The following is a 26,507-nucleotide window of genomic DNA, read 5'->3' as shown; positions in this document are numbered from 1 at the left end:
ATTAGAAAAAACAAGTGTGTGCGTCTTGAGTGAAAGTTCTGATAGTTCATCTGTCAAAGATGTATTTCTTGAGAGGTCCACTAGTCAGTAGCCAAACTGATGGGCCAGATCCTCAGCTGGCGTTAAACTGTGCAGCTCCATTGACTTCAGAGGAGCTTTGCCAATTTGTAGCAGCTGAAAATCTTACCCATTCTCTTTAGTCTAAGGAAAGGCATGTGATCATTTCACCTGAAGATAGTCATGCTTCTGGATAGAAACGCTTAGGTTGCTGGCTATATAATTTTTTCAGCGGTAGACACAAGGTAAACAAATGCTAGAATACTTATTTCACTGTAATTTTTCTACTTCACATGCTGTATTTTGTATATTTCATGACAGAGACTGGACCACAGAACAGGAAGATAGTTGGATAGACTGTGGCTGAGAGAGGATGCATCTGGTTAAGATTTCCTTAAACTATTTATTGTACCCTTTTCTGAGACCTGCTTTCAATTATCCTTCTTGTAGCTCCACAGCTCATTATCACTGTGGGCAATATGAAGTAAGGCTTCCTGGTGTGAGGCCAAGATTGGCTATTCGGCAAAGCTCATCATTACCTTATTGATGAGGGTCATAGATATTCACTGAATTCACTCCCCTCTCTTGGGTTGACATCTGCACTGCTATCTACAATCTTGTTGAATTCCTATACTGCCTGTCCATCACTTTGACATCAATTTAATTTGCTAGCATTTGCAAACGAAGAAGATAAAGGGATTAAATAAGGGAGTCTCATATGCTCAATGTTTTCAGTAGATCCCCATAGCCTTCAGTAACTAATGGGACTTAATCAAGGAACAGATTCACTAAGAGCTTCAAAACAATTACACACAGTTCAGACACAAATGCATGGAACAATGTTTATTAGTAAACATATTATCTTTATAACTATTACTGCCCATGATATTTTTTAATGCTAGGACAAAAGCAGTGTCTTCATTGGTCTTAATAATTGGCTACCAATGCAAATACAAATTCAGCCCATTGGTCTGTGCAAGCCTATGTACATATTGTTTTAAAATTACCCTTTTTGGGAGGAAGGGAGGCGCCTGGGTCCAGTCACTCCATTGATAACAGAGCATTATCTAAATCCACAGGAAAACCTAAGATAAGAGCTGAACTTACATAGGGTTCATGTATCACTCCTCTTCAGTATTTATAGAAAACGTGAAACATCACTAGCTATGCACTTTGGCAAAATACTATCTGAAAAGCATAGACCTTGTTTTCATGGATGACTTGAACAGAAAATAATAGCTAGTCTTTGATAGCTACACAGTGCTTTTCATCTCCAAAGATCTTCACCAGCATAGGGCCTGATCCTGTAATGAACTCTGCATATGTCAACCCCTACTGAAATCAGTGGAGCCCTACATAGGCTTAGGGGTTTCCCTAAACAGGGCTGTTTATTGCAGGATTAGGGCCTTATAGGCCTTAGGTCATAAACATCTCAGGGTAAGAATCATGTCTTCCCTTGTTCTTATACTACCTGACTGCACTGGTGGAGCACAGAAATAAAGCTGCTTAAAAAAGATTATGTATTCAATCCTTCATATGCAGCCACTTCTGGGGTGAAATGTAACAGCTTTAGCAGTCAGTAACACCACTACACAGCAGGGCTTCATTCTTCAAGGCAGAGCCTTGAGACAGAGCCATACACAGATCCTAACTGACTTCAGTAAAAAGGGAAAGCATAAGGATTCCATGCAGGCACAGGGGTCCATCCACACAGAGCTATTTGCAAGATTGTGGCCTAGATTAGGACAGAAAGGGAAAAAAAGATTGACATAACCTGAACTGCAAGGGTACATTTTTTGGTAGATTATGGTCCTGATTCTCTACTGCCTGACTCCAGTTTCATGCCAGTGCAACTCCATTGAAATCAGGCCCTAGAAATATAATAGAACTATAATGAATGTTTGTTTGTTTTTCCTTAAGTGAAGATGACCTTGTCTTGCATAGCATGGAATCTTACAGAATGCCTTAAATTTCCACAGACAACCTTGGCTGCCTCATTGATGGGCTTACTGGTTATCTCAAGGTGTTGCTGAGAAGCACTTGTTATAGGCAGAGTTCTCCCTTTAAGAAAGTATTATTGCCTGTTTGCTATAAGAATGTACCTAGAACAGTAAGCTATAGCCTCTCCTATTAGCCCTGAACTCTGCAAATCATTTAATGTCTGTCTACAGAATGCTTTTCTTGAATTCACCCAATTACGCTCTCCCCATGGTTAAAAAAGGATAGGTTTCATGAATGAATTTGAAAAGATGGCTGTATAATGAACTGATTGAATTTAAAAAGTTATCCATGAATAGAGCCATATCTTTTTGCTTCTTTCCCAGGGTCAGGGTTTTAGCAGCTCAGCTCCCATTGATTTTTAATTGGATAGCACAGCTAAAACCCTGTACAATGTTTTGAAAGCACAGGAGTTCCTGACTCATCTTTGTTGCACCAAATATTCTTTGGAACGAGTGATGGAAAGAGGTTTGGGGTGAAAACCTGAATTATCCTGTGAAGAGTTCACCTTCAATAGACCACATTTAGATTTTCAGCAACAGTTCTCAAGTGGTCGATTAGCACTGCATAGTGCTCAGGTTATTACTATTAAGAGGGGTTGACAGGATTGTTATAATATAGAGGCTTTTTAGAAGCGTCTCTTGTGCAAACAGTGGGGCAAAGAGATTCATTTCTAAATTACTTCCCTGCAGATAGGTCTTATAAGTAGTAAGTGTGCAGTAGATCCACACCTACACCATAAATGGTAAATCAAAGGGGTGCTGAATGGAATGCTCAAGAGATTTGCAATGGGATATAAAGCCTCTTACCTCTAAGCCAGTAGCTCAAATCTAGCCCAGAATGGTAGTACCTGAAAGTCATTACCATTAAGTGACTATCTAGTTCTATTTTATTTTATAAAACACCTATCTCCGTGGTATCCAAGTGACTTCCCTGAGAAGTAAATACAAAAATCTCTTGCAGTCTACCAGCAGGAACAAGCTTATAGTTACTGATTTGGGTTTTAACAACAGATGGGGGGGGGAGGGCAGGAAGGAAGGAAGTTGGTCTGTTTTAAGGGGCTAATTTAGGGAAAAATAAGTCAAACAGATGGGTTCTGAATAATACAGAGGTTTTGTTCTGAATGAGTTGAGGATGGCAGCCATTCTCCTTAGGGCCACTTAGTGGTTAAGTGAAATGTGTTTAATGCTTTCAGTTCCTAATGGACAGATATCCATACTGCAACCATCACCACCACCACCCCTGCAACTGTCTTCCTACTGGCCGTCTCAGAGAGACGAGGGGACTGGCAAACTATTAAATATGAACTGCCTTCTCATTCATAGGGGTGAGGCACCTAAGTGGGGAGTATAGGGAAGCCAACACTGTTCCTGGGACCCATTCTGTAGACAGAGAACTATAGCTTCCAGAACTGCTGATCTGGCATCTTTCACCGCATGAAATCTGCCTTTCAGTTTGTTTTCAGATAAAAATAAGTTACCAAAGTGCACACAGAAAAAAAAGTCACCTTTACAGCCCCCTAGCCCTGATGCTAGCTGTGGATCAGTGGAAAGTAGAACAGCTCTGAGACTGCTCTAGCTTATGCCCAGCTGTCTAGGGCCACAAGAGTTATTCTCGTGTGGCTCATCAGGGACACAGGGAACCCCGACTACACACTGCTTACTCCTAGCAAAGCCTCCTCCTCTGCTGGCTGAGATGGGAGTTCAAAGCATGAATTACCACATCCGCTCTACATCTATTCACTGTCTTCCTGTACCAGGGAATCCTCCCTCAGATGCTTAAGGTGGCATTACAGTAGCTTTGCACCATGAGAGCCTAACAAAGCTGCTCTAACAGGGCTGAGAATCTGGCACCAGGGTGTTTATTGGGCTGGTGCTGTACTCTTGAACTTAACTCTATTTCTTTTTCCTAGCCCGTTTTAAGTCCTTTTTTTACTGACCAGCAGCTGAACAAATGTCCTGTAGTTCTAAAGCTGAAATAAGAAAACTGGGAGTACATCTTTAATATAATATCAGAACAAGTCGCCTTGACTTGCAAAGACAGAGTGAAGAAAGAACTAGTTCAGTAATAACTGTATCCTATGGACACTTAGAGCATTCCACCTCACTGATAATAATCTAGAGGCACTGCTACTTGAAACTGCTACAGCTAAGTGTCCCAGAAGTCAATACTAGCAATCAGAGAGTGGTGCAATCCTCAGATTTTCAAAGGTGGCAGCGGCAAGGACAAGAAAGTTCCAAAGACAAGTTGTTTTTCATCAGTTATTTAAGTTGTGACTTAATCCGCAAAGAGCACGAGGCAAGAAAATATAAAAATAGCTGCAGGGCAACAGTGAATGTTGCTTGTTTGTAAGTGCAATTCTGTTTATTTCCTGAAACAGACACACCACTATGCAGGGACTGGCCCAGTGTAGCTCACGTATGTCAATTCATACTTAGCTCATCCGATGAAGGGAGCTGTTGCTCACGAAAGCTTATGCTCTAATAAATTTGTTAGTCTCTAAGGTGCCACAGGTCCTCCTCTTCTTTTTACGGCTACAGACTAACACTGCTGCTACTCTGAAATTCACTTATTGAATTATGTCAAAGCTGCTTCAATTTCCCTACAGAACACAGCCGTTTAGTTGGCTTCACCCCACTGGAAAAGATTCAGTATGGTTTTACCTTTAATAATGTTCCATCTAGCAGGTGTTTAGATATATGGCTGGCCGTCAGGAAGGGCCTGATCCTACAATGAGCTCTCTGTGGGTGGTCTTCTTCGTACAGTCCCTTTGAAATCAGCAGGGCTTCATGCAGATGGACCTCTGCAGTCATTGCAGGCTCGGGACAGGAGTTTAGACTGTACTTGTGGTCAGTAGTCACAGAGATGAGAGAAAGTGACTTTACCCCCTTTAAGAACAGGATATGGTCTCCTAAATTAAATGCAGTGGTGGCATACAGTATGTATCTCAACTCAACTGTGCTGTTGTAAGACCAAACTGGCAGGGGTCGGGCTTACTCAAGGCATGGTGATCAATGTAAATTCATGTTACCTTTTTGAAAGGCTAGTTCCTTGGATGGGTGACACAAGGCTTCCGAGTTAGATGATGAAGAACTAATTAGATACTGGTTTAACCAACAAAACCAAGATGACACAGGGGTGGGTACTGTCATTTGCTACGTACAGCAGAAACAGCTGAAAATGTGGTGTTAGAGTAACGGTATGATCCCCAAGTAATGGAAAATGCAAAAATAAATCTTTGTCCCCACTCTCAAATAAACCTCATTGAGCAATTTAAATCTGGCCTGTTTCTAATCAGCTCATCCTACCCAAGTTGTGGGTTAGTCCACTAGCTGAGACTCTGATGACCTCTCCTAATATTACAAGTGGAATGAATTTGTCGGTTACATCAATCTCTAGTAGAGATTTGTCCTGATTTAGAAAAACACGTACCCAGAAAATCTGGGCTGACTGGCAGTTACTGCTCAAGAAAAGCTAGACTGTAAAACAAGACAAGCACAGCTAATGCTCCAGAGCATGCTTTTAGTTCTGCCTTTCATGAGCACTGAAGTATTCACCCATTTTGGGTTTTTTTAGCTAAGTAAAAAAAAAGGGTAAGCTAATAAGGAATAGCTCCTATTCCATGCATTTGATGTTAAAAGTATTGGCCCTACTCTTTCACTTTGTTTTTTGTATTGTTTATTGCCCTGTTGGTGATTGCCATAAAATGGTAGAACCTATACACATTGTCCTCTGTTAATTCTGACTATATACGGGGATATATTTAACATTCCATGTGCAAACAGATAGTTGAGGCTATCTGGGGCTGTTCTACTAGATGTCTATATTCATAGCTCAGTGGTTTGATCATTGGCCTGCTAAATCCAGGGTTGTGAGCTCAATCCTTGAAGGGGCCATTTAGGGTTCTGGGGCAAAAATTGGGGATTGGTCCTGCTTTGAGCAGAGGGTTGGACTAGATGACCTCCTGAGGTCCCTTCCAACCCTGATATTCTATGATTTGTATTAAGTGCCATGTATTTTTCTGTGTGTCTATGTTTGTGTGAGAAAAATTGGGTAAGACTGGCTTTGCCTATGGCAAGGTGCCCACATCATGAACATTGTCACAACCACACTAATGAGCACTTCTTTTGACAGTCTAACCAGTGAGCCACGTATTGAGTGGGCATGGAGGGTGAACTACCCACTCATTAAGGCTGGTTTTCTGTCAAAACTGTTTTGACAGAAAATTGAGATTTGACTAAGGGAAAATGTTCATGAAAAATTTCTGCTTTCTCTGGAAAATTCTAGTTTTCTTCTGCCAAAATCAAAAACTTGGTTTGCCAAAAACTTTGGGTTTCCTGATGAAAAAAAGTCAAAATTTTCAACCAGCTCTACTGCCTACCCTTAGAGTCTCATACATCCTGGTGACTGGTCAATAGCACCATCAACAGCTGTTAATTATCCTGTAAGCAAGGCCATTCCAAAACTACCATCGCAACTGCATACATTTTACTGCTTACTAAAGAATAGCAGTAAAACAACAAAAGGGTCAGGTTGGGTAAGCATTGAAGGGTGTGAGTAGACTATGGGCCCGATTGTGATTTCTTAGCTGAGCTGAGCCCTTTGTGGCTGGCCCATTACAAGTTGATTCGCAATAAAAGGAAAACTGGGCACAATCAAGCTCACTTTCCATGCCATCTCTCCCCCTTTGGTCCCTTCCTCTTCCATGAAGGCAAGTGATGTTACCCTATGGCATGTGTATGTGCGCTGTTGTATGAACTCAGACTTATTTACTGAACAAGTCTGTGTATGGAATGTTACCAACAAGTGACTTGAACACTTTAATCGAAAAAGGGTCTAAACGTCATATTTCAGAGACTCGCCTTGTAATTAAGGTTGTAGCCTAAGTTCATTGTTAATGGATCTCTTGGTAATTACTTGCTTTTCTGAAATAGGAACAATTTATGTACTTTTGCTCAAGTGCATTTAAGTAAATTGTTTTCAACATACTGTTATTCAGCTCTTAATCTTTTATGAGACTGTTAAAAAACACAAGCTTTTCCTTCATTAACTTCTAATTATATCAGGGATGGGTTATTTTTCCCTTCTAAAAAGAGGACAGAAAGGGAAACATTCACACCGGTACAAGAAGAAAAACCTCACTTTGGAATCAACTTCTAGCTCACTCTTTTACCAAAAGTTTTCTTTTTGAGGTTATTATTTCTTATTTCCATGTCAGTTGACACATCTGAGATTGAGACCCTATTGTGTTAGGTGCTGTATATACACACAATCAGACACAGCTCCTGTCCTGAAGAGTTTACAATCTAAACAGATAAGGCAGACAAAAAGTGGGAGAAAGAAAACATTATCACCATTATCGTTTCACAAGTGGGAAATTGAGGCACAGAGAAAGTAAGCATCTTTCACAGGACAGCTGTGGCAGTGTCAGGAAATGAGCCCAGGCCCCATGAGTCCCAATCCAGTGTCTCCATGACAAGGTCAGCCTTCCTCTTAACACTTGTGTTCTTTTACACTTTGAAATTAGCCAATATAAAATAGTCTGAAAGTATCTTCTGGCTGAGAGAGTCACTCCTACTGACTCACCCAGAGGCAGGAGGCTCCTCTTTTACTTGCTTGGTACAAAATGAAGGGTCTGCTTCAAGTCCCCTTTATGGTAACATGCAGGAAGTCCACAAAAATAAATCTAGCTGCCACTTTCTTGGTCAATCTTGCTCTCATGTCTAGCCACCAGTGTCAAGATGCAATCACTAGGAAATGCATCTTTAAAGAAGTTTATAGGTTGTTCAGGAACAGGATGGCTGTAATGACAACAATTATACTTAGGCATTAGCTAGCCTTCTACATCTGCAGGTTTCAAATGCTGGTTACAGACAGGTAAGTGTCTTCATCCCCATTGTACAAAGAGGGATGAAGCAACTTACCCAAGAGGACAAAGTAGGTCAGTGGCTTGGCTGCTAATAGAACCCAGGTCTCCAATCTCCCAATACAACTGTTGTCTGGAGACAGAGATTCCTCGTTTGCCACCCAAGACTGTGAAATGAGGTTCTAAGGACCATCACAAACCTCACCACCTTCCGCTTTAAATGCAAGGCACATTTCTTCTACCTTCTCTTCTCTAAAGACATGCATAGCAATGTGTGTGCTCACGTGTATATTAAAACAAGATTCCAAGTCACACATTCCACTGCACACACTCCACCCGCAGGGAGAGGATGAGAGCACCATCATGTGACAGATGTTAGTCACCTCGCTTAATGCATAGAATCATACAAGTGTAGGACTGGAAGGGACTTCAAAGCCAGTTTTTTCAATCTTTCCTCACAAATTATGTTTTCTAGACCTTTAATCAGTTTTGTTGCTCTCCTCTGGACTTTCTCCAAATTTGTCCACATCTTTCGTGAAATGTGGTGCCCAGAACTGGACACAATACTCCAGCTGAGGCCTTATCAGTGCAGAGTAGCGTGGAAGAATTACTTCTAATATCTTGCTTACAACACACCTGCTAATACATCCCAGAACAATGTCTGATGTTTTTGCAGAAGGGTTTTACTACTGACTCATATTTATCTTGTGAGAAGATGCTTGGACACTATGGGGATGAGCACAGAATAAGACCCAGTACAGTACAGACCACCATACCTCAGCTACTCTGTCCCCTTGTAGGAAGCCAACTCTCATTTTGCCTTTAATGTTTTATGCATCTAGAGCCAGATGTCACCTGGCTTCTGAATGGGTATGCATGTTGGTGGGGTGCCGGGGGGGGGACACGGGAAGAGGCCAGAGCAGCTGCCTGCCCTAGCATACCCATGCAGGGGCCAAGCACAGAGTCCTTGCACTCAGAGAGCAAAGGTGAAGCTAGTATCATTAGGCACCCCAAATGAGGGGAGACAATGACCCTTCCCCTTTCTCTCAATGCTCATGTAGTACTGGGGCAGTGACTGTCCTCCCCCTGCACAATGGAAAGCTCCAAAAGGCACAATGCCTGGGACACATGCCTTTGGGGCTGTATAGTTGTGCACTCCCCCCAGTGAGGCACAATTCCTCTTACTGATGAGAGACCTTCCAACCCAGATCTGATCACATCTCTTGTGTTATTAGCAAGCCTGAGTTGTTTTTAACATTAATTGAAGCTGAATCTTTTGTTGGAGCTTAATTAACTTGGTGCATTTTGTTAATTCTAACTGGCAAGCACTGCACTTGGTCTCAACATCCTTTTGCACAGGAAGGGAGAGTGGATTAGCATAGGACAGAAGCAGGTTTTGGAAAAAATATCTTGTGCATTCACTTTTTCATTGTTAGTGCTACTGGGTGTAGCTCTGACTATGGAACTGATTCTTCAATGCGGGTTCATACTTAGGAATGTTTTCCAAGGGAAATAATTTGACTGCTCTTGTTGGTTCCACGCACTTCCTATATCCTGCTCTTGGCAGCAATTTATGCCTGATGCTCAACAGGAGGATAAAAGTGCATGTCCAAAACAGTCATGCAACAAAAATATTTGGAATGGGAAGCATAAAACCTGACAAATAGAGAAGATGTTGCAGACCAGCCAGCAAAGCCAAACAAATACCTTTCTGCATCCCTGCTCACAGTCCAACTCAGCTATTCCTCTTTCCTTTACCTGGGGGGGAGGGGCAATTATTTTGGTCACTATGACACACTCATAAACAACTTAGGAGGGAGAGTCTCCTCTTGATTCTGATGCACTATTACTTTGTTTCACAACGTTATCAGAAGACAATGCTGAATGCTCACAAGTAGGTTGGAGCTGTACTTTCTAATTGTATCACTTTATACCAGTTGATCACCATACTTTTAACAGAGGCCTTAACATGATAACAGAACATAAAAATGGCCACAATGGATCAAACCAATGGTCTATAGATCCCAGTATCCTGTGCTCCAACAGTGGCCAATGTCACATGTGTCAAAGGGAATGAAAAGAACAAGGCAATTATCAACTGATCCATCCCTGTTGTCCAGTCACAACTTCTGCCAGTTAGAGGCTTGGGGGCACCCAGAGCATGGGATTGCATCCCTGACCATCTTAGCTATTGATGGACCTATCCTCCATGAACTTATCTAGTTCTTTTTTGAACCCTGTTATAGTTTTGGCTTTCACCGCAGCCCCTGGCAATGAGTTCCATAGGTTGACTGTGTGCTTGTGTGAAGAAGTACTTTCTTTTGTTTGTTTTAAACTTTCTGCCTATTAATTTAATTGGGTTCTTGTGTTATGTGAAGGGGTAAACAACACTTCCTTATACACTTTCTGCACACCATTCATGATTTTATGAACTTCTATCATATCCCCCGTTAGCCATCTCTTTTCCAAGATGAACAGTCCCAAGTATTTTTAATCTCTCCTCATACAGATGCATACCCTGTTTCATATCCTTATTTTTTTTTTGCCCTTCTCTGTGCCTTTTCCATTTTTAATATATCTTTTTTGAGATGGGGCAACCAGAAGTGCACGTTGTATTCAAGGTGTGGGCATACCATGGATTTATATAGTGGCATTATAACATTTTCGTCTTATTATCTATCCCTTTCCTAATGGTTCCTAACGTTCTATTAGCTTTTTTGAATGACACTGCACATAGAGCGGATGTTTTTAGAGAACTACCCACAATGACTCCAAGATCGCTTTCTTGAGTGGTAACAGCTAATTTAGAACATCATTTTGTACGTATAATTGGGATTGTGTTTTCCAATGTGCATTACGTTGCATTTATCAACATTGAATTTGATCTGCCATTTTGTTGCCCAGTCACCCAGTTCTGTGAGATCCCTTTGTAACTCTTCTCAGTCTGCTTTGCACTTAACTGGCTTGAGTAATTTTATATCTTCTGCAAATTTTGCCACTGCACTGTTTACCCCTTTATCCAGATCATTTATGAATATGTGGAACAGCACTGGTCCCAGTACAGATCCTTGGGGGACACCACTATTTAACACTCTCCATTCTGAAAACGGACCCTTTATTCCTACCCTTTTTTTCTTGCCTTTTAACCAGTTTAACAGTCTCCCAGCATGTTATAAAGAGGACAGCAATCAAGTGTTCTCCATGTCCACTGAACTTAGGACAAGAGGTAATGGGCTTGATCTGCAGCAAGGGAGATTTTGGTTAGCTGTTAAGAAAAACTTTCTAACTAGAAGGATAGGTAAGCTGTGGAATAGGCTTACAAGGAAGGTTGTGCTACCCCAGTCATTGGAGGTTTTTAAGAACAGGTTGGAGAAACACCTGTCGGGGATGGTCTAGGTTTACTCGGTGCCACCTCTGCACAGCAGGCTGGCCTAGATGATTTCTCGAGGTCCCTTTCAGCCCTACATTTTTTATGATTCTATGTGTCCCTAAACATGGGACTGGTTTGGGGCTGGAGCTGGCCCAGGCAGACTCAAGATGCCATTTACAGTTTTGAAGTTTGGGACAGCAATGCCAATATTCCAGTTAGTATTGGAAAGAGACCATAAGTGAGTGTTTATCAGAGACAGAGATTGCAGTGGTTATACAGCAGATTGGTCACTGCCTCCCTGTCCACCTCCTCTGGGCATTTTCTCGAAACACCATCCCATTGGAGGTGACAAATTTCAGATCTGCATTGAAATAGTTGGCAGGGAAAGGGAAATGATTATCTGACCCTTGAAATCTCAAGGGGTGGGGTTTTTAAACAGCTGTCAGGACTGGCCCAACTCTGCTTCCATTGAAATTGATGGTACAAACCCCCATTGATGGCAATGGGAACAGAATTAGGCCAAGGCTGGGTGCTGCTGAATATCCCATGCCCTGGATCTGCCCGTTGCTAAGGCTTGCTTTTGAATATCATCCAGATGTTGATCGTGGGCACCGCTTCCTGCCCCAGAGAAGCCACATCTTTTTATATCGAGAGCAAAGAAATGAATCAGCAGTTTTGTTTGGCTAGCACAATGCCACAAGTCAGAAATGCCCTAACTCCATCTGCCACACTTGCGCTTTGCTCGGTTATCTGATCTTCCCCGTGGCAGCCCCAAACTAGACAGCATCACCGCACAGAGCATATGGTGGTTGTTTTCAGTCAGTATAAAAGAGGCTGAAGTACTGTTGTTCTTCCAGGCTTCTTAAGTTTCTGAAGGAGAAAAGAGGTGGGAGGGAAAAGGTACTTAGCGGTCTAACCTGTTGGATGTGTTAAAGCTTCTATAGAGGAAAGCAGAGGGTGGGCTTTTCTTTCAAAGCTTGTACAGTGAACACACAAAAGCCAGCCCCAGTAAACTCAGCTTCTTTTGAATTGGACAAGCACTCTCTCAGCCAACCGAAAGCTGAGCCAGGGGCTGACGTCAGAGCCAGCCTGGAAAGCTGTGTGCTTTCTGGTTTTGCTCAGATGAACCTGAGGCTATTTAGATCTAAGCTGGCGGGAAGGAAAGCTGAAGCCAGAGATATTTTTTTCTGGCAGGTTGGAGCTGCAATGGCTGGCTGAGACTTTTATACTCTGGAAAGCCATCGGGATCTTACAGACCGCCACGGCTTATGTACATATTACAGAAAAAAATGAGGGTAAGAGTTCAAGATTTTCAGTTATGGGTATTTTTGTTAATATATATGTTAGTGGTGTGTGTATTTATACATGCACATACATTAATGGCAAAGCTAAATTTTGATCTCATTTATACTAGAAGATGACTGCAGTTACTCCTCTGATTTTAAGGGAATCATTCTTGCCGTGCATCAACATCACTGAGATCAGAATCTGCCCCATAATCTTTTAAATGGTCTTTGTTTTGTTAGCAAAAATATTGTTTTAATTTGAATGGGATTCATTTGCTCACTCTGGAATGATTAAGTTTTATAAGTTCAGAAATATTGAATGGTTTGGTTTACTGTCTGCTGTTGAAAAAGAAATGTATACCCCAGTTACAGCGAGCACGACTCCTTTGAGCATGTTCAGCTTGTGAAAACGTTTGCTTGGATTGATATAGATGGATGTCAACAGTTATATTCCTTTGGCTGTTTGTCTGCATTAGTCACAGACAAACTCACCAGGGAGCAGTGCTGCTGTTTTATTTGTTAGGAGACTGGTGATTGCAGGTGGGTTTTGGACTTGCATGAAAGACAAATACTGCCACTTCAGGATTTAAATGTCCACTTTCTTGGCAAACCAGAAAGGCACTTGGGTCGTATTTGTGGCACTTCCTTCTGCATCTATGGTAGATACCCTGGAATCACTAAAGTACAGATATGTTTTATAATTTATGTAATAATAGATTCAGTGAACTTTTAAAGCTGATGGGCTTCTTTTCAACCCTGCCTGGCTCCAGTGCAGCCAAGTGGTCTTATTTTAGTACCAGCAGGTAGTTCTTATGCAAAATATTTAGCTTCTATATTGAATTTTGTGGGGCTATTTTGCTTACGGTAAACTTTCACAGAGTTCTGGTTCATTCAGGCCTGGGGGAAAACAAATGCTTTGCCCATGTCTTCAAACAAAGTATGTTTAACTAGCAGCTAACACTAAGTAATGTGCAGCAACACGTCCCACAGAGAGATTTGTTTTTTCAGAGTGCAGTCGCTGGAGCAGTGTTAGAGAGGTGACAATGCAGCTTGATTCATTTGGTTAAAGTCATTTATTGTTTCTGAGAAGTTTTAACAAGCACCTTATGCAACAAACGTGAGAGCTTTTAGCTACAAACTACCCTTTTACCTACTGGGAAGACAGAGCTTAAAATTTATCTGCATTTCCATTCCAATAAAGAAAAAAAATCTTATTCCTCCTTCCAAAAAGATCTTCACACACACACAATTTTGAACAGGTGCTAGAAACAATTCACAAGAAGAATGCTTCCCTTCCCCCCCACCCCCCGCTGCTTTATTGCTTATTGCTTCATTAGCAGTTAGTGTACCTTTGCAAAGCTGGACATGCACCTCCATGTCATTATTAGCCCGATAGAACATACCGTACATTAGTGCACTCTGAGTGACTCAAAGCTATTGCTGTGGGCCTTAAAAGGAAAACAACAAATTACTGACAACTTACATAATATGCATAGCTAAGCTGGCTTCTTCGTCACACACTCCCAAAGAAATAGTCATTTGTCAAGCTCTCGTGTGCTCCAGAGCACATGCCTTGTGACTAAATTGCTGAAATACTTTGAGACATTAGTGAGGAATTGTATGCCACGAGATCCTGTACATTTGTTTTTAAATCAGACGCTTATTTACAATTTCAAGCAACCAAACACTGGAAGTGTCCTGAACGGTAGGGTAGTTCTGGTGTTCATAGTTGAATAGCTGCCATGTTTTCAGCCACAGGTAGTTTCAGATCAGTTAATATATTTATTGTGCGTTGGCACAGATAGAAAGGTGTCCTGGATAAAGCAGCCAAGCACAATTCTATTCATCAGCTTGCTTTTGATGAGTAACTCTTGTATTCATGGATAAGTACTAGTAACACTGGGATTTCTTTCACCCCTTCTTTTCATTCCTCACTCCTCACCCAAAACCACCATTTTAGTAAAACTAGGGATAAATGTTTTTTGCCTGGGCTAGTAAATATTGACGATTTTACAAGGCCTGTTAAAAGGAAACATGTATAGGGCTTAAATGCTGACTTGACCTGCCTGAGCAGTCATGCCATGTTGTTGCAAGAGCTCATTAAAAATCCTTAAGATAAATATGGTTTTCAGTTTTTGAACCAGCCCTTGCAACATGGGTAAGGCAGGGCAGAGGGGGAAGACATTCAACTGGTGTCTAAGATAAAATCTGGACCATGGAACAATTGTCATGTTCAGATCAGTTTTAACAATATTCCTATTATCTTTCATCCATAAAAGTTCTTCACAAAGGTGGGACAGTCTCTCCAATTCACAGATGGGAAAACTGAGGCAAAGTGTGACAGGACTAGCCCAAGGTTACACAACAAGTTAATGGCAGAGTAGGAACAGAACTCTACCTCCCTTAGGGCTTTATCAACCTTGACAGTGGCCCTTTAAGTAAATAATAGCTATTGAGAAAGATCCTGACAGGAAAAGTATTATTCTTCCACACAGGTATTTGCTTTGGCATTATAGGTAAGGCTAAGATTTTGTCATGGATATTTTTAGTAAAAGTCAGGGACAGGTCACAGACAATAAAGAAAAGGAGTACTTGTGGCACCTTAGAGACTAACATTCATTTGAGCATAAGCTTTTGTGAGCTACAGCTCACTTCATCGGATGTAGCTCACAAAAGCTTATGCTCAAATAAATTTGTTAGTCTCTAAGGTGCCACAAGTACTCCTTTTCTTTTTGTGAATACAGACTAACACGGCTGCTACTCTGAAACCAGACAATAAAGAAAAATTCATGGAAGCCAGTGACCTGTCCCTGACTTTTACTAAAAATATCCATGACAAAATGGGAAGGGGCTGGGCAGCTGCGGATGGTTGAGAGGTCTGGTACCCCACTACCCATGGGGGCTCAGAGCTCCAGGTTCCCCCTCCCCTCCCGTGGCGGAGGAGAGCTGTGGGGTCCCCCTCCCCAGCAGTGGGGAGCTGCAGGAATCCCTCTGCCACCACAGTGGGGAGCTGCGGGGGTCCCCCCATGGCAGCCGAGGACTTCAGAGGATCCCCTGCCCCCCCCCTCCCCGCAGTGAAGGGGAACTGCGGGAATCCCTCTGCCACCACAGTTGGGTGCTTCAGGGGTCCCCCTGCCCTGACAGCCAGGGAGCTACAGGTGTCCCCCTGCAGCAGCCGCCACACCTGGGAGCTGCTGGGGTCTCTCTGCCCCATGGCAGCAGCCAGGGAACTATGGGGGTCCCTCTACCCCACCCCACGGTGGCCAGGGAGCTGCCAGGATACCTCATTCCCCACAGTGTCCAGGAGCTGCTGGGTACCCCTCTTGCCTGCGGTAGCTTGGAGCTGCAAGGTACCCCCGCTGCCCATGGCAGTTCAGAGCTTGGGGGCCCGCTGCCTCAGGTGGTGCGGGTACCTCACAGCTCCCTGCTGCCGCGGGAGGCAGCAGGACCCTGCAGCTCCCAGCCACAGGGGCTGATGTCATGGAGATCTTTGGATGTCACAGATTCCATGACTTCCACATCCTCTGTGACAAAATCATAGCCTTAACTATAGTGAATGGCAAACTTTGCATATTTCAGCAACATGCTTTGTTTTGCCTTCAATGTAAATTTAAGTTGTAGTCAGGTTTGTTTGGTTTTTTTGCGTGTCAAGACTTATTTGCACATGGTAACTACAACATACTGTGGTCAAGAGAAAAGAGCTTGTTTGCTTTGTATGTCACTTCAGAAGCTTTGCTTTATGTTTCCAAGGTAAAACAGTCTCCTAAAAGGTCAGGGACAAATATTGGAGTGCTTGTTCTAGCTCACCCAACTCATACTGTCAAATGCTAGACAATAGGACATTCTTGTTCAGATGGTACATCCCTAATCATTGGCAGTGCCGTCCATGAGTCCAAGTATGTGCAAGACAAAATGTACTTCTGTCACGACCTGGGCTAGACCTAGCAAGAGAGATTAGTACGTATCCAGCAGGGTCTAGTATTTTCTCCAAAAAACCTCCCCCCAGAACATTAAACAAGGACACTGTGCCCTTGTAACGTGGTTGTTTGTATAATAGGTTACGATTTGTTATCTATATATGAGATTGCTCCTTCCATTTACATGGTATTTTGTGCTGGTATCTCCATAGTCTTATTTGTAATGGGGGTGGGGAGGAAGCATCCTGACAGCAACTGCACAGTGAAGAAAGTAGGAACATAGGTTGCATGTAATTTCAAAACCAAAAGCCATCTGCAGGTCTGTGGGAGTTTGGGCTCACATCTCCCTCCCCCAATGCCCATGCTAATGTTCACTCCAGTATGTAATCCAGGTCTAATTTATGCCTTTGCAAAAGCCATGAAGACTCACGGTAGAGAACTGCAAAGAAACCTTAACCCTCCCTCTTTCTTCCTTCAATCCTGCAGGAAACTATGCCCCAGACACCAATATTTTCCAGCATGCTCGGTTCCAGTTGTAGTGGGCAGGTGCAGCCAGACATGGGCGAGAGGTGTGGAGATCCTGTTTACCAGGATGGAAATCTCATCTCTGGATCACTGGAGGCCCTGATAGAGCGACTGGTGCCCACCATGGACTATTATCCAGATGTAAGTAGACATTTCAGGACTTGTATTCCTATGGCATCTAAACAGAGTCAGGATCCCAACACAGATGGTATTATCAATTTTCTTAAAAATTCTTGCTTCATCTTAATCAAGATGATCAAACAGGCCTAATGATCTAATTGCTTTGTTGCAAGTAATGGGCCTTCCCTTCATAGGAGCGGATGCCCAGCTGGGAGGGAACCTCTACCTTTTTGAAAAGCAATATTTGCTAGTGAAATCAAGCCCTGCTGAACCCCTGTCAGGCACTCTGAAAACCAGTTAACAGCAGCATTAGCAGAAGAAATTTCGATCCCACTAAGCTGCCTTTGCTCTAGTGCAACCAAGATTAGCTACTAACTGGATTCTGCCTGTGGGAAATACATCAACTGTGTGCTGAGGGCAGCTCAAATTTTTTTCCTTATTTTATGTGTCTTTTAGTTAGGTAGCCTGAAAAGCAAAAACAGACTTTAATTAAATGTTCTTTCTCGGCACATCTTAACTGGCCAGTTCTGTTAGAATTTAAGTTTCTGAACCTAGGAATGGTTTCAACATCCTCGCCACAATCCACTGAAACAAACACCACGTGTAACTGCCGGGTATGCAATAGGCATCCCAACCTAGGATATTATTAAGAGATTATTACATTACTTAAAATGACCCCCTCAGCCCCATAAGTGGAAGGTTGTAGTTAAGGAGGTTGCAGAAAAGCATAAAGATTGTATAGCACAAGCTGTGTTTAAGCCCTGGGAAAATGCACAGTAGCGGTAGAGGAATCCAAACCCTTTAGCTATATTAAAATCACACATATTACCATGGGCCATGCCAGGAACGTCTTGTAGCAGGAGCCTTCCTGAGCTAGATCTGTACGGTACCTTTTATTTTGAGGTCACAATTTAAAAACACACCGTCACTCACTACAAAAAGATTTCCATCCCCACACGTAGTTCCCTTGAACACGACACCAGTAGCCTTGTCCGAAACGTTAGGTTTGTTTTTACAAAAAAGGACTGTAGCAACTTTCCAATTCAAAAGCAGTCCTAATGCTTCTATTTTACCATGTATAGCGATAATTGCATTGCATTTGACTGACACACATGCACAGTACGTAATTCTTCATAAAGCCCAGTGGGTTAACTACCATTTCGTGTTAATGCCTCCATTTGTTCCATTCTTTTATGAGCTTTTATTACACCATGTACAGCAGGCACAGGTTTGTTCCTTCCTTCAAGACACTCAGTGTGATGAAGAAAGCAGCAGGTAGAGCTAGAAGAGAACATGAGGTTTTGTACATCAGGCAAGTAGCATTACACAGCTGCAGTTAAGCCTTGTAAGAATCCGTTCCCCACCTGTTCCGTAGTACTATGGCACAGCTAGTAGCTGCTTGAGTTCCTTCCTACAGCTCATTAAGTAGCTGCTAATGCAAGTCCCTTAGTGTAAGGGGCTGTCTATTTATAACACAGCTATTTTGAATCTTGCTCCCTACTGTACATATTATCTTCGGGATTCTAGCAATGATTTGCAGATCTTAGGAATTACAGTGATTCTGCAATACACCAAGCATGCTAAGTGCATTATAAACACATAAGTCCAGGTGCCCACCATGAGGACCATATGATCCAAAAAAACAAGCAAACAAGTGACAGGGGATAGGAAACGTGTCAAGCAGCCGAATAAGTTCCTTGAAGAGAGATGGGAAACCCCTGTCACAGCAGGAGGCTACATTCCCTTAGCGAGGTCAGATCACTGACAGCAAATTGATCTTAGCCTAAGGGGTTACATAATAAAACAAAACAGCTTGAACAGTGTAAAGAGTGGGCTGGATACAAGTCATCCCAAATCCAAGCCTCCCAAAAAGCCTGGATTTGGATCTGGTTACAGGTTTAGACTTCAACCCACACCTATTTTTACTTTAAAAAAGGAGTGGCCACAAAGGAACAGAGTAACCGCCTACTTGCTCTGTCATCCGTGGCTGTGATGCTTGAAAGGAAAGAACAAAGCCCATTAGTCCCATTTCACTGGTAACATATTCCAGGAGAGGTGGTAGCGGGTTTTGGGTTGCCAGTTTGGCCTGGCTAAGAGCAGTGGCTCTCAACCTTACCAGACTACTGTACCCCTTCAGGGCTCTGATTTGTCTTGTGTATCCTCAAGATACACTTCACTTAAAAACTACTTGCTTACAAAGTCAGACATAAAAATACAAAAAAGTGTTCCAGCACTCTATGACTAAAAAATTGCTTCCTTTCTCATTTTTACTATACAATTATAAAATAAATCAATTGTAATATAAATATTGTACTTGTATTTCAGTGTATAGTATATAGAGCCATATAAACAAGTTATTGTCTGTATGAAATTTTAGTTTGTACTGACTTTGCAACTGCTTTTTATGTAGCCTGTTGTAAAACAAGGCAAATATCTAGATGAGTTGAGGTACCCCCTGGAAGACCTCTGCGTACCCCTGATTGAGAACCACTGGCTTAGAGCAACAATCAGTGATGTCAGTATAGATTTCCTGAGTTCAGCGGTGGCACGTTTGTAAATCACTGAAAAGGAACTGGTTCTCATCAAACCCTCTGAACTAACCTCCCCAAGCACGTTGCTTGGAAAATACTGCATTTTGTGTCTATGTGACGCTAAAGATCCCAGTATCCTTCCCTAAACTTAGAGGGGGAAAAAAATACGGTCTCTTTTCATTCTGATTTCAAGCAACACAAGACTTCTCTGTCATGTTGGCAGAGCTGTAGTTGGAGGTCAGCAGGAGGTAGAGGAGAGGTGAGATAAGGGCCTATGTTTGTGTGCTGCTCCTGGGAGGCTTGTTTGTGTACAGAGGCTTCTTTGGTGCATAGAAAAAATGCATGCTTGTGAGACAGCAGCGTTCTGGAGGTTAGGAATGGAATGTACTGGTCTGTAATCCTCATGCCCAAGCAAGAGAAAGTTTCAAGCAAGTATTTCACAAATAAGAAGTTCCAGATCAAGCAGCAAGAGCACAAGGAAAATATTTTTCTTTTTCCTCAAGAAGACATCAGTACATTCTTGGGCCATAAAGTAACAGTTACTTCTTTAGTCTTGCTCTCTCTCTTTGTCCTTTTTATAGTTTAGGACGTCTCTTAGCAACAACTTTAGGAACTAAAGAAATCTGCTTCCCTTTTTTTCTTGTAAAGCACAAACCCCTTTTGTGTCAGCTTAAGTTGGTGCCGAGAGGAATTTTCCTCATCTTCTTCCAAATACCTGCCAGCGTTGGGGCATAATTTTCAACCTCACCATTTAAGGAAGCATTTTGTAAATCCTTCTTTGTCAAGCCAGCTAGCTACATAGCTGAATTTCCTGGTCCAAGCCACCTTACTCAAAAAGAGAGGGAGCACCTATGAGACAGCATGTGTATGTGTGTGTGTTAGTTAAATAAAGCTGGTTCAAAGCACAAGCTTTTTCCCTCCAGAGGCCTCCAGTTTAAATCCTGGTTTATGGCTCACACACAAACTAAAAAGGATTAGGTGATCTCATCTAAGTCCCCAGCACACTTGTTTTTCACCTTTTAGGGCAATCGTGTCTAACAGACTGAGAGGTCTGATCCAACTCCTGTTCAAGTCAACGGGAGCTGGATCACCTAGTAAGGGCTTTAAAGCTGAGATATGCTTCATTGGCAAGAGTCATGGTTTACACTGGTGTGGACCATCTCCACTGGATGCGTGCACCAGCACAGCTGTAACAATCACCAAAATCCCCCACGTAGACAGGGCCTAAGACATTTGTACCAGATAGCAAGTATGTATGTACTGGGGACAGGGGGGGAAGACTCATTTCATTTGTTCAACTAGACTCAACACACAATGGAATAGGATGAGGTGGGCAGTGACCAGACGTTAGCCTAGAGGCTCATTATTCAAATAGAGAGAGAAGGGTCTTAATTCTGTTCTCACATTAACAAGAGTACAAAACTGGTGTATCGACTGGATTTCCTCCTGATTTTACACTCATGTAAATTACAGCAGAATCAGATCAAGAAGCCTGGACAAATGGGGCCAGATTCCTAGCTGGTGTACACTGGCATCTCTCTACTGACATCAGTGCAACTATTCCATTTTACACCAGTTGTGAATCTGGTCCCAGTAAATACTTGTGCAAAACCAATGCCAGGGGGGATTTCATTCCTATCAAAAACCAGGCAGCCCAAACACTGAAGAAGGCCTGGATTGGCACTGCATGGCTATTGCTAGTTAGAAATGAGGTATACACTGCCTGCCCTATTTCTGGCTGTACCAGTTCTTCACTTTTGTAAGCACTGTATTAACACAAAGCCACCCAAAAACCACCCAAAAACCAACCACCACAAGAGCCCTGATCATTTGGATTTAGTTAAAGCCTACAGCAGGACTTTAAAGAACTGGTATTCTGAGTAGGGTTATCTTGGAGTCACTCTGGATAAACAGTATCCCACAGCACACAAACTTTCAGGAACAGACCTAGACTAGAATTAGTGTGCAAGGCTAAAATATATCTTGCCACAAAGAATGTGGCCTAGCTTATCAGAGCGAAGGTCATTGATAGGACAGTGCAGCTTATCTTTCAGCTGCCTTCTACTAACCTAGTAAAAGCAGCTTTCCTGACAGTCTCAACAGTATTCCCTCCTCCCCACACAGAAAAGTGCATTTGTGGAAAACCTAGGGGACTTGGAGAGAGAAACCTTTTACAACCCTTCTCTAGTAATTCACAGAATGGGAGGTGAGGGAGTGTCAAAGCAAGAAGGACTTGACTCATTTCCAGAAGAATTTATACACAGTCCAATTACAAGTATAAGACCTGCACCCAAGTGCTAACGTTTCTCCTCACTTACACCACGGCGTGGTCATTGATTTAAATCAGAGGGATCACAGGCGTGAGTGCAGAATTTGGCTATAAGGGGGAAAGACAACAGGAATAAAGTGAACTATGCATGGCTTATAACACACCACATGCTACTATTTTGAGTTGGCACTCTGAAGTTTATTTCTCACATTCAGCGCTGCTGCCTGTTGCATTTGCTAGGCCTATACTGTATGGAACGTGAGAAGACAGATCTGAGACATTGGCCTGTAACTCGGTTGAGTCTCCTTTCCTATTTGTGGGACAGGGCTGGGGTTCATTCCAACTTCAAATTATCTCAAAAATATAGAGCACTCACTGCCAAAGAATTATGCTTATAAACTTTCATCACAGATTGCCAGCAGTCTATTAACCGTTTACAGGCACATGTGAAGGAATCATGTGCAACTTCCATAATTCACTGAAAATATAAGAAAAAAGTTATTGAGCACAATGCCAAACCAAGAATGGCCTCTAAACTGTCCTCAACTGCAATGTGTCAGAAATATTATAACCAGCCTACTCTCACTCCAAGAAGAGTATCTGGTCACCTGAGCTCACTTTACCCTGTGATCAGGCTCAGGTGGAATTGACAGAGCTGCCCATAGGTATCAACAGAGCTTTTCTGTATTATAGCAGTTGAGCATCTGACCTCAAATCTCCAGATTTAGCCAGAATGTCTCCCTTACTTCCTTAGTCCATCCACAGTGGATACAGACCTTTAAAAGTTCATTCTGGTCCTACAGATATTACTGATACTAGTGAAACTTTCCATTCTAAGTATAGGAGCATCACCAAAACCCATAAGATCTCTAAAACCAGAATGAACTTTTAAAGCCCACCCTTTGTAATTTAGCTCTGTTCCCTTTCCTCACATTGAGGGCCTAATCCTAATGATAATAATAATGCTTAGCATTGATATAGTTCTATAAAAGTTCAAAGGGATCTGAATTGGGCCCCAAGGAAGCAAAGGGTTTTACTGGCTTAAAACTGAAATATTGTCATATGAGTACAAATTGAACCCAAGCCTATAACATTGATTGTGGGAAAGAGCATGGAAAGGGAAAACACACATGAAACAAAAACACTGCTGTGGTTTGGAACCAACTTGCAATAGGTTTTGGGCAGCCAAATAAAAACAACTGCTCTTAAAGAAACAAAGCAGCATAAATAATAGTGTTCAAGATGGGGTCCTAACATCCTTGGACAGATTCGTTCGTCTTTTTGGTGAAGGACAACTACTGATGCATATTTAGTTTGCAAAAAGAAAAGGAGGACTTGTGGCACCTTAGAGACTAACCAATTTATTTGAGCATCTTGGTCTCTAAGGTGCCACAAGTCCTCCTTTTCCTTTTGCGAATACAGACTAACACGGCTGCTACTCTGAAACCTGATATTTAGTTTGGTATCTTGACGTGACAAATAGTTTGGGAATCTGGAAAAAAAAGCTCTATTAACAGTTGCTGAAACACTGTGTTTCTTCCTATTGTCACCAGTAAAGCTAGGAAAGGGCATTGATCCATGGAGAAGGTGATATATAGAAAGCTTAACCAAGGGAAAGTTCCATCTATAGTTGTGGGAGGTAGATTTTATTAGCAGTCTCCAAAGAGGATGGGTGATTTCTGCTCAAGTTTCTCACCTGTTTTCTCCACTCCCCCCCCCCCCGCCCAACCTTTCTTGCAGAGGACTTATATCTTCACTTTCCTACTGAGCTCCCGAGTCTTCATCCACCCACATGAGCTCCTGGCAAAAGTGGGGCACATCTGCATTAAGCAGAAACAGCAGCTTGAGATTGGGTCTGATGCAGAAAAGGTAAATGAACAATTTGTTTCTGTATTGAATTAAGCTACTGTGCATTTTATTTTCCTTTCTTTTTTAAGCTAACCGTGCATAGAACATATTGATACTCTGACAAATATATTTCACTAAAGACTTTCATACTTAAGCCTCTTTCCCTGAACCACTGTTCATTCTTGGCTAATCATAGAACCCGGATATCCATTAGCTCATGGACTGAGGCTCTTCTATCACTTGGGGGTACATTGTGGCTTCTTTTTCCAAGGGAAGGTATTGAATATTAAAATACAATAGGCTTTTTAAACCCTCTGAAAAACTGTATACAGCATAGAGGGTGCACTGTTCTGGGTCATGGACAATGTTCCCTCTAATTTTTGACAGGCCGTGTGTGCAAAAAATTTCTTCTGTGCAAATTTTTGTGCGTGTGGTGTTTCGCCATGTGCACGGGGTTTAGGATCTGTGTGCACATGCACAGTTTAGAGGGAACAGTGGTCATGGACTTCAGTTTACCATTAGGCCAATTCTACAGTCTTTAACTCCTACTAGTAAACCACTGACTTCAGTTTCAATGAGCAGGTAACACTAGGGGATACTGGCAAGACGTAGCCAGCAAGCAGGTTGGGGTTCCAGTGCAGATCCAGAAGTTTGACATCTTTCATTTTGTCCAAACTCTTCCCCCCTGCCCCTGATCCACCATGGTTATAACAGAAATCTCACAAGAACAAGGTTTTCTGGACCTCCATTCCATTTATTCAAAAATTTCCTAACTTCCCACCATTGCCAAGCTGGTTCTGTTCCATTAGTGTTTCTTTAGCAGTAGGTGTTGACACAGTCAGTCAGAACTGTAGGAAACAGAACTTGATTCACAGAAGAGAACAATGCCGAAGGGCCGGTGTTACATACTGGACTTCTACTCTTTGTCTGTCAGTAACATAGCCTCAGACTGCATTCCTGAACCACCAAAATTCGCCACCACCACCACTCCCAAAGCTGACCATCTTATTCCAGCTCCCCAATCATACTGTGGCATACCAATGTTGGGAGGCCTAGCTTAACCATCAGAGGAGTGAAGTTCTGGAACAACCTTCCAAGGGGGGCACTAGGGGCAAAAAGACCTAACTGGCTTCAAGACTGAGCTTGATAAGTTTATGGAGGGGATGGTATGATGAGACTGCCTGCCTACAATGACATGTAGCTGATCTGTGACTGCTAGTAGCAAATATCCCCAGTGGATGGACACTAGAACTTTGAGTTACTTCAGAGAATTCTTTCCCAAGTGTCTGGCTGTTAGGTCTTGCTGAAATGTTCAGAGTCTAGCTGATCATCATATTTTGGGATCAGGAAGAAATTTTCAGATTGGCAGAGACCCTAGGGGCGGGGGATTCGCCTTTCTTTGCAGCATGGGTCACTTGCAGGTTTAAACTAGTGTAAATGGTCAAGTCTCTGTAACTTTAAATCTTGAAATCATGGGTGCCGGAACAAGGGAGGTCAGGGGGCCATGGTCCCATCACTTTTTACCAGCTGTAAGGATGAGTGACGAGGGGGGTGGAGCCTTGGGGGAAGGGGCGGCACGGGGCTGGTTCAGGCGTCAGTGCCCCCACGTTGTATTTTTAGGGAGCTTCCATTGCTCCTGCTTTAAATTGTGATTTGAGGACTTGAGTAACTGAGCCAGAGGTTAGGGGTCTATTACAGGAGTCGGTGAGTGAGGTTCTGTGGCCTGCAATGCCCAGGAGGTCAGACTAGATGATCGTGATGGTCCCATCCAGCTTTAAAGTCTATGAGAAAGGCTGCAAGCTGCTGGTGGTGGTGTTTTAAGCAGTAAGTCAATTAGACTCTGAGCAAGGGTAGTGGATATGAGGTTTAAAATGGTGGCCCATATATACTGGGGCTTCCAATTTTGCTATCACTGGAGGAATATCTTCTCTTGCTACTTCAGATTGAAACTGGGATGTACTGAGGGGCACAGAAATGGGGCCACATTAATAGGTATTTTCAAAGCTCTAAATGACTAAGTTTAGTTCAGGTTCTGGGCACTGGTCTAAGACAATTCTTTTGTAACAGGTCCCAGTTCAGCAAGGAACTTGCCCACATATATAACTAAGCGTTTGAATAGTCCCATTGCTTAAGCACTTTGCTGAATCAGACCCTCAACAATTTAAGCCATCCCTATATACAAGAGTGACATTTACTGCCATCAGTAATTAAGCTTTCAAAATTTGCATATGGACTATTTAAGGTTTATGGATAATAGGAGTACAAGATGAGGCTCTTCTTTGCAGACAGCAATGTAGTTCAGTGCATTCATATCAGAAGACACCAGCAAATAAGCACTCAGCCAAATGTATTGGTAACTTCAATGGCAGTGTATGTTACACGTGTTAGGCAATATAACCCATGCAATTTAGGCATTCAATGGGTATGCAGAACAAGTGTAGCTTACATACTGAGATGATGTAGCAGGAAAATCAACTAACAGGAAGGTGTAAATAGAGCAGTTCACCTTCTGAACACCCACGCTCACAGACCTTGTGTTGCTAAGTTGGAAACAAGCATCAAGGAAAATCAGTTAACAGCAAGGTGTGAAAAAAAAAAAAACAACGTGTTTGGAAAGCTACTTTGCACCCTCCTGTAAGTTGCTTTTCTGCTATGCCCCTGACCCTTTCTTCCCCCTCAATATAAATTACACTTGTTTTCCATGCCCAGTGAATACCAAA

At 42.4% G+C, this 26,507-nt stretch overlaps 1 protein-coding gene across 6 annotated transcripts in view; it reads left to right on the top strand.

Moving 5' to 3' along the window:
* The window catches only part of RASGEF1A (RasGEF domain family member 1A), a 258,034-nt gene that overhangs the window by 208,987 nt on the left and 22,540 nt on the right, over positions 1–26,507 (top strand). For 5 of the 6 annotated variants that reach the window (XM_048856268.2, XM_048856264.2, XM_048856266.2 and 2 more), the window contains 2 exons: positions 16,981–17,160; positions 23,680–23,808. In XM_048856268.2, coding sequence (XP_048712225.1) covers positions 16,987–17,160; positions 23,680–23,808 — 303 coding nt within the window. In that variant the 5' untranslated portion in view covers positions 16,981–16,986. Of the gene's footprint in view, positions 1–12,417; positions 12,587–16,980; positions 17,161–23,679; positions 23,809–26,507 lie in introns of those variants that run through there. The other variant, XM_048856265.2, reaches the window with a different exon arrangement.

The sequence above is a fragment of the Caretta caretta genome, chromosome 7, assembly GCF_965140235.1.
Source record: "Caretta caretta isolate rCarCar2 chromosome 7, rCarCar1.hap1, whole genome shotgun sequence".
NCBI lineage: Eukaryota > Metazoa > Chordata > Testudines > Cheloniidae > Caretta > Caretta caretta.
Note: the sequence above shows the minus strand (reverse complement) of the source record. Positions and strands in the feature narration are given on the sequence as shown.